At 49.8% G+C, this 9,130-nt stretch overlaps 1 protein-coding gene across 3 annotated transcripts in view; it reads right to left on the minus strand.

The window, feature by feature from the left end:
• GALNT14 (polypeptide N-acetylgalactosaminyltransferase 14) overlaps nt 1–8,749 on the minus strand; it is a 204,663-nt gene extending 195,914 nt beyond the window's left edge. For all 3 annotated transcript variants that reach the window (XM_032497301.1, XM_032497302.1, XM_032497298.1), the window contains exon 1: nt 8,488–8,749. In XM_032497301.1, the coding sequence (XP_032353192.1) occupies nt 8,488–8,616 (129 nt within the window). In that variant the 5' untranslated portion in view covers nt 8,617–8,749. The remainder of the gene's footprint in view (nt 1–8,487) is intronic.
• Nucleotides 8,750–9,130: the final 381 nt, after the last annotated feature.

The raw sequence follows: 9,130 nt of genomic DNA on the forward strand, positions 1-9,130 counted from the left end.
GGGAGGCCCATGGGTACAAGGACAGAGCCAGCGCTGACTACAGGACTGAAGGGGTGGGAAAGCCTCTCTCCACTTCTCCCAGGACCACGAGTCCGCCCAGCCCAGCACCTTCCCACAGGAGAAAACAGTAACCTATGGGACTTTCCTGGAGGACCTGCAGGTGAGTTAAACCTGGCTTGTCCTGGGAGAAAACCCCAAGTCCTGGTGGACCTCCAGAGATGGGCTCTCTAGTTGCCTTAATCTGCGTACAGAAAAGCAACACTAGTGTTTTATCAGAGGTACAGAGTCATTTCTCAGCAAAAGCATAAGCTTTTTGTCCATGTGAAAACATACATGTAACACGTACATATATAAAATAGAGTTCATTTCCCCTGGAAAAGGAAGCTAGCCAGAAGTCGAGCACAGCCATGATGCAAACAGCACGTGCTTTACAGAGGGACGCGTGAGCTCCAGGCCACTTATTGGTTGGGGGAGCTTGCCAGAGTCTCCTCCCGCTTATAACCTCAGTCTCCTCGAACTCCAGAAAACAAGGATCATAACCACACCCACCCCACGCCTTTGCAGGAAGGATCAAACGAGTCACCTATGAAGAAAAACACTTGATAAACTGTAAAGCATCCCCGGAAGAGGTGGAGAGAGGAAGCTACCTCTGATGTTCCTGCTCTTCATTCCCCTGGAATTCGGCAGGTCTTTGAGCCAGTGCCTCTCCTGATACAGACCATCAACCCACCACAATAAGGACCACAGTCAGTTCAGCCCTCAGCTGGCAGCTATCAACTGGCCATCTATTAACAGCCAATTATCTGGGTGGCTTAATTAATCCACGGGCCACGTGGTCTGAGCTCCCTGAGATTCTAGAAAACAATGGGCCTGAAATACAGGTGCCAGCTAATTTCTCAATGACCATCACGGAGTTTGGCGTCCATTATGCCTGCGTGTTGCAGCTGCGAGAGATGGGAGCATAAATATTGATTGGCTCAGTCTCTCTGTGGCTGGGGGGAATTAATGATTAGAGTGTTCTCAGAGGAACAGCAGAAGCTACATAAATCCTCAGCCTGGACCATTAGGGGAAAAAAAAATTCTAATTTCTGAACCCTAGTGAGGACAGAGGAAAGGGACTGATAGCTTCTTTGGAGAGAGCTCATCAAGATGGGGTGGTCCTACCCGTTCTGTAGATGTTACCCCACGTTCCTGGCCAGGAATGAGATGCAAATTGGGTTTAAACAACAGGATCATTAGCAAAGAGGCAGCTGGGTTGTGGTTCTCTTCCTCTGGGCACTCAGATCGAGTGGCAGGAACACGAGAGTGTGCTGCTCTCCCTGCATTTCCTTGAAAGGTCTCTGGAGTGCTCACAGTTAAGAAGACAAGTGACATGAGGAGAATTTAATTATTTTTTTTAAGTGCTTAATCTCGTCTCCGGGAAATGTTACACATAAGAGACTTTGTACTTGCAATCAGCATTGTCTGGGAGGCTCCTTAATTCCTGCGATGAGGACTCATGCTGATATAAGGGCGTACAAGCAGAATGGCTCAGGCTGACCCAGAGGGGCTACTTCCCTCCTTCGGAAAGAGCAAGGCAGGCAGCGAGGCAGGCAGCTCCTGACTTTGGTCAGAGCCTGCAGGGAAGTACTGGGCTCCTGCGCCTCCAGACTTCTTCCTTGGGGCTACTGCCCAAGGGTCCTGTGCCTCTCTGCTCTGGACCCCTCTCGCTTTCCTTTCCGGGAGATGTGAATAAGAGAAGGGGGAACGATGTGATGAAGGGAGGAGGGAAGCAACGGAAAGAAAAGCAGGAGGAAAGCGGACCCCCTGGGTGGCGCACAAGTTTCTCACACACCATAGAGAGCTCTTCCTCTCTCCCCATTAGTTTCCTAGTGTTCATTAGGTCCTGTGACGGTGGCAGCTCCTGCCAAATGCAAAGACTGCTGCCCCAAAAGGTCATCTCAGGCCATTTATTCTGAAATACCAAAATATCAGAGCCAGCAAATTTCAGGAGCTTCTGCAGAATTCCCCAAGGTACCAGTGTACATGTGTGCATGTGTGCATGTGTGTGTGTGTTCTTTAGTATCCCAAAGGGGTTCTTTCTTAATCAGCTCAATATCTGAGGACTTGGAAACTGATTTATTTTTTGGTTAATCTAGCGTTTCTGGTAAAATAATTAAAAGATAAGTAATAGACACAGAGTATCTGTAGTATAATTATTTAAAGCCATGAGGTCTCACTTCAGAGTAATTCACAAGTAACCCCAAATGGCTCAGACTGCTGGCAAGGCCAGGAGGAGATAGGCAGGGCTGCCATATGCTGCTCCCATTTCACAGTCTAGGAGATTGAGCCCGGAAGAGACCGTCAGAGTTACACCCAGCACTGCCAATGGCAGAAAGAGACCCGCGGGCTGCCAAGTGTGTAAGAAAAGCTGGAAAGTGAAGCCACACTTGATGATGACATGGTGGGAGCTGGGCTCTCCATCTCTGGACTCTGGTGAAAAATGTGCATCTCGAGTTCCATATAAGGAGGATGGCTGACCATCCCCCCTCCAGCTCAGGGTCACAGCGTGCAAGTAAGAATAGTCAGCAGCCAGCTATAGAGGGCACAGGGCACATCCAGACTCACTTCCCCAAACAGATGGCAGGTCTATAGTGCTAGTCTCTGGTGGAATGTGCAAATGTCATGGCAGGGCTCACAGACTCCCCCAGAGAGAGGAGCCCAGGATTTGTCCTTACTTTCTAATTCAGATTCTTTTCCAAAAAATGCGTTGGGGACTTTGAGATGCTCTGGAAGAGTGACAGAACCATGAATGTTAAAAACAAAACAAGGGCACAGAAACATGTTTCTTCAACTTCAAAATGTGTTCCTGGGTGCCTGATAATGCACAAGACTGTTCTGGAAATTTGGGATGGGAAAGGTGTGGGAAAGGATGTAGGCAAAGGAGGTAGATGAAATGGCACATGAACTTGGCTGTGTGGAAATCCCAGGCCTTAGGCATCAGCGAATGGCAGCCTCATTTAGCCCCTGTTCAGTTAATTCTGATGAATGGAAATTAACACTTTTAAATGATTCAAACAGATGAGCAACCTTGGAAAAGGGTAGTCTCTAGACAGGCTGGGGAAGCTTGTGACAAGGACATTAATTTCTCTTTCCTTTCTAGCCTTACCCTTAGGTCTTTCCTGTTTTGATTAGGTATCATTCTGTGCCTCTTGGAAATTCTGAGACAGGGATTCCTGGTCTTTGTTTCCAAAAGCACCAGGTCACTTAGTGGAACGAGGGTTTAGGGGGGGAGAGAGAGAGAGGGAGAGAGCTCCCCAGACTGACTCAAAGAGATTCCCTCAGAACAGACCCAGGGGTCCCTGAGACAGGGCCTGGGGGAGAATGCCAGCTGGAAAAGGGACCTAGAACAGAGGTACAACACAGGGCAGGCCCACAATGTCCCCGGGCAGAGAAATTCCCACCAGCTAGCTGGGACTGAACAGGAGGAGAGGGGAAGTTCAGGGGGAGCGCAGGGTTTTTAAAAAAAAAAAAAGCTTGTAGCTATCTAGAAAGCAAAAGCATGCCTTTCTTGAATCCCTGAGGTTCTAACTTTCTGCTCTCATATTTCCCAGGTCTCACAGCAGACACATCTGGGCCACTAGGCAACACCTTCCTCCCCATCTGCTCCAGGAACTGCCTTAGATGGGAAAACAGCCCAGCGCCCAGTGCAGGCACCAGCACACACAGGAACGAGTGGAAGGATGACCATTCATCTGATAATGGGCTCTTTCTGGTCATTCCAGAGTCAAAGGTCCCTGGACAGACTCTAAAATGCACCCACTGAGCATCAGCAGATTATTAGGGTCTCTCTCTAAAATTGATGGATTTTTTTTTAGTGGGAGAAATTATCTAGTAAATGGGGAACAAAACACCAGTGTCATATACTTAACGCATCTGCAGTAAGTATGCAAATATTACAGAAAACAAGCTCTTTTCTAAGAGTGTTTGCTGTATTTCTAGTACAGCACAAATACATTTACATGAGCCCGAGGCACTTTATTCAAAGCCTTTACATTTCCAAAACTTTCCTCCAAAAGTACCCTCAGGCCTCAAATTCTTCTGTTTTTACTAAGCTCTAAGCCCCTGGACTAAATTTAGTTTCTTGGAAATAAGAGACAAATTTGCTAGGTTGTTTGTTTTTGGGGTTTTTTTTTTTAAATTCTGTCAGTTATTGTATAATTCTCCAAATGGCAAACAAATGATAGAGGAGAGAAGCAATGGAAACATTTTTCAGGTCCTTTCTAGTGGGACAGTATTTATCGCTAAAATACAATTTAAATTAAGGCATCAAGCATGTTACATGATTTTCAATAAGGAATTAAGAGATTTACTGAATTTGGGGGTGGGAAACTCCCATAAAAAAAAAATCAACTCAACAGTTGAAAAGTCAAACTTCAAGAAATCTTTATTTGAGCTATTAATAGAACCAGCCTTTCCTGAAAGTAAGGGGGGAAATCCAATCAATTTTCCGAAACCAGAAGTGCAGACTGGCTTCTCTATATCACCTGGATTGTGACTGGCAATGGGTTTTATTTTATTATCAGACCCACTTTGGAGATCCCATTGCCAGGTGAATAAGGATGTTTCCTAACACTGAGGAAAGGAGAATAAAAGCCTGGGAGCCCCAGACTAGAACTGGCAGCATCTCCACTAAAAGACAACTGGCAGCATGGAATCTACAAGTTGGGAGGTCCCAGCCTTCTCCTGTCCAACCCCTTTCAATTTCTCTAAATATTTTTAAGGGACAGGAGCCCACTGCTCTGGCTTTGAGAAATAAGCTGACCCCCTCCACCACACTGGGAAGAGCCCCAGGCAGGATGAAAACTTCCCCAGGGCTCCGACATGCCCAAGGCAAGAGCTCTTCCCATAACTAGGCATGAGCATTGCCTAGGGAAACCTAAGATACTGAACTCACTCAAAAACCAAATTTTTTTTTTCCCTACAATAGACAACATCCCATCTGAATTCCTACTGTTGAGGCAACAATCTCTGTCCTGGCAAAGGAGTCCTAAACCAAAGGTGCTACAACCACCTGCCATTTGGTGCAACCACTCAATGATGCTGTCTCCTCCCAGCAGACCCTCCCCACTGGGGTGCACCCTGTCCAGCCAGAGGAGCCTCCTCTGCCCCAACTGGCATCCTCCAAGGGCAGAGCAGGATTACCCTCTGAGATAGGTTCCCCCTTCAAATGACACCCACCTCCCTGGAGCTCTCCAAAGGCCAGCACCTAGGGATGAGCCATGGAAGTGCTTGGAAAGTAGATGGGTATCGTGCAGCTGTCAGTACCCCAAACTCAGCCCATCAGCCACTAGTGCAGACCCAGGTTCGGTGGCATGGAAGGAGCACTTACATGGGCAGTTCCCAGAATGAGCCCATTCCATTCTTGTCCTGACGCTGCCACTTAATAATAGCCTTGTTATCTTGGGCCAATTGTTTAACCTCATTACTCAAGCTCAACAGCATAAAAGTATGATCAGCCTATTGTCTGTGGTTGTTGTGGAGACTAAATGAGCTAATACATGTGAAATGGAGATGGAGAATTTGTAAAGCACTAGACAAATGCTAGCTATTGTTATTTCACATGAATGCACACAGTCACACAAGCGTGATCTACCAAAAGCTCAAGAAGAATGAAATCATTCGGCCATACATACATGGGGCCAACCGAACTACCAAAAAAAATCAAAAGACTTGATATTCTTCATCCAGCTCCCAAATACCATCCATCAACAAGCTGCTTCAGACTCACATGAAGCCCTTGTAAAAATATTGATTCTAGGAACTTTACCAAACCCAAAGGATCATAATCTCTGCAACTAAACACAAAAATGTGTATATTAAACAAGCTCTCCAGGTGATTCTCACCTGCAGTCAGGTTTGGGAACCAACTGCACTCCTTGAGACGTGACCTGCAAATTTCCATCGTTTGTAGAATTTTGCCTTTCCTGCACCTGGTACCTGGAATAAAACTGTTCCATGCTAAGAAGGATCTCATTTTGTCTCTCCACCCCTCTCCTCAAACACATATACAGTAAGATACAGAGGGGTTCCCATCCACCAGACACAAAACACATCCATGAATACACATAACACATTTATGTAGACACACAAGGTCATAAAACATAAAACAGTCAGACACACAACACATATATGTAGACACACAAAGTCACTGAATAGGAAGAAGAAATATATAACTAAGAAGACGTGTGTCTAATAATAAGTATCAAGATTTTTTAAATCTAAAGAATTCACGGTTATAAAGAACACAGAAAATGGGGGGAAAGGAAGATGTTAAGACAAAGAACACCTCGTCAAAACTACAGCACTAGTAGTGCCGGACTCCTGACATTACACCACTGCCCCATCCCAACCTACTACTCGTTCATTTGTAATTCTCCCTCAACCAGGAACTTGGGAGAGCCCCCCAAATTCAGGGACACAGTGTACTTATTATCACTGCAAGCCCCAAACCTAACAGAGCCTGGCCTATGGCTGCATTCGATAAATGTGTGTTCAGTGCCCACTGGGATGAGAAGAGACAAGTAAGGCAGAAGGACAAAGTGCACAAGAAGGAGACAGATCTCTTGTCCCAGCTCCCTAGTGTAAACTAGGAATAAGTAAGCTTAAGGTAATGAGGTTCAGTGCAAAACAGAGTTCATGTCCCTGTAGGCATCATTAACTGCATCACAAGGAGCAGAAGCACCCAGGGAAAAAGAAGAAAAGCTCTCCAGATCTATGGACAGGTCTGAGGTGAGTGAGAAAATTGATCCAGTGTGATAAAGGCTGTTTGAAGTCATCAGTCTGACCTCATCACTCCCCTGCTCAGTTCACCTCAAAGGCCCCCCTGGTACGCACATGGCCCTACCCTTATACATCTCCCCAGCCTCATCCGTGCCTTTGGCCACGTGCTTTGACGCTCAAATTATGCCAAACTCACACAGCGTGCTGTGTCATTCCTCTCAGCCTGTTTGGTGCAGTTAACCTCTACCTGGAATGCCCTCCCTACCTACTGGCCAAACCTACTGTTCACCCTTCTCAACTCAGTTCTGTTATGTCCGCCTTCTCCTCCAGGAAGACCCCAGGTTCCCATGATGTCCAGTGCATGGAATCATCTTAGTCCTCAGCACACTGTACCATCCTGGTCCATTCCTAAGCAAATCCCCCACCCCCAGAGAAAAAGTTCTGCATCTCTGTACACATAGCACCTAGCATACTGCCTGGCACACCGCAGATCATCAATAAATGTTTGTGGAAATCAATCGAGCATTGGCAAGATTCCAAAACATAAGCGCCCAAAGGTTTTAGTTAAAAGGAGATCTCAGAGGCAAAGTGATACAGTGGACAGATACTGCATATCAGAGGTCTGAGTTCAAATCAGGCAAGGTACTTAAAGACTGAACCTGTTTCCTAATTTGTGTAATAAGAAGAATACCACCCAACTCACACAACTACTTACAAAGAAGCACCCACTATGTACCTGGCATCTAGTAGGTCCTCCGTACTGTACTTACTGGGAGCTTCCCCTCTCTCCCCCTATCCCCCATTTTTTTTCAGTCTCCCGCTTGGGGCCCTAAGCTTCTCCAAGGACTTTTTCTCAGTCGCTGGAGGACCGCTCTGGATCCAGTTCATAAATGTCTGGTGAGTCAGGAAATGGCCGGAGGCCTCCTTCAGTGTCCCACCGCCAGGTCTGTGGAAGAGTAGGCTGAGGAATGGGGGGTCTGCATTAAAGGTGAGACAGAGCCTGCAGGGAGAGCCTTGTGGCTCCGCTCCGAAGAACCCACTGGGCTGGAGTTGGAAAAGCCACTTGGATTCTCATTTCCCCAACTCCCCACCAATACCAAGGCGTCTGTTTTACAGGTTCTTTAGTGATGTTCAGGGCACAGTCAATTCAACTTCCAATGCAGCTGAAGGGATAGAGGACTATTATAAAGCAGGGGTGGCGGCAGGCCGGGTGGGCCCGAGCAGCAGCCGCCCGGGAGGCTGCAGGGCGCTCGCCGGCGCCGGCCTCCCCTGATCGGGCCTGGCAGCTGAGGGAAGCAAGGAGGTCAGTGCAGCCGCCAGACTTCTGGCGGACGCCAGCACCGACCGGCCCTGCCACCCGGCCCCACCACCGGCGACTCTCTCGCGGCGTCCACGGACCGCCACCCCCTGGGCGGCTCGACATCAGGGTCCCCCGCCGCCCCAGGGCCCCGGCGCGCTGCCCAAGTTGAGAGCCCCGCTCTGCCCACCAGCGCGCGCCCACCACCTACACCCACTCTCACTTACACACAGCGCGGGGCCGGGGATGCCCCTGAGCTTTTTTAAATCCAGAAATGTCACACTGTAGCCGCATCCGGCGCCCGGTTACCTGCTCACAGCACCCAGACCCCGGCCCTGGCTTCCCGAGAGCCCGCAAACCCGGCTCGAGAGCTGCGCGCCCTCCCGCCAACCACTGCCCCGCGCCCGGCGCGCCGCCAAACCCAATACCTTGGGGGTCTGCACTTCAAGTCCCGTCGGCACCTCCAACTTCTTCTTGGTTACCCAGAAGAACAGCAGCACGGTGATCCAGAGCACCCCGAAGATAGGCAGCACCAGGCGGCGACTCAGGCGCCGCATGGTCCCCCTCGCTTTCTCCTCTCGCCGACGCTACGCCCCCTAGGGCACCCCCTGGCGGTCAGGGTCGGAGGGGCAGGAGTCCCGGAGAGTGTAGGGCTGCTGGGAACGCTCGCCCCGGGATCCGGGTGGAATGCTGACAGGATTTTGCCAGGCGCCCCGCCCGCTTGTGAGGGAAGCGAGCGCGGGGGTGGGGGGGGAGGCGCAAGGTGCCCAGAGGAGCGGCAGGGAAGGGCCGAGGGGCAGCCAAGCTGGACGCCCGCTCCAGCCGGAGAAGCTCGGTGGCCGCTGAGGTGTTCTCTGCGCCGCCGCCGCCACCGCTGCCGCCGCGCGAGGGAAACTGACTCGAGCTGCGGGGAGGGAGGAATGTGAGGCTGTGCCCGGCACCCCGGGAGGAGCACGAGGGAGGAGGGAAGGGAAGCAGCGAAGGGGGAGGGAGGATCGACCCACAGGCGGACTCCCAGGGCGCCCCGGCGGGAGCGAGCGGGGCTCTGAGAGGGGGAGCTACCGCCGTCAG

Source organism: Camelus ferus, chromosome 15 (genome assembly GCF_009834535.1).
Source record: "Camelus ferus isolate YT-003-E chromosome 15, BCGSAC_Cfer_1.0, whole genome shotgun sequence".
Taxonomy (NCBI): Eukaryota; Metazoa; Chordata; class Mammalia; order Artiodactyla; family Camelidae; genus Camelus; species Camelus ferus.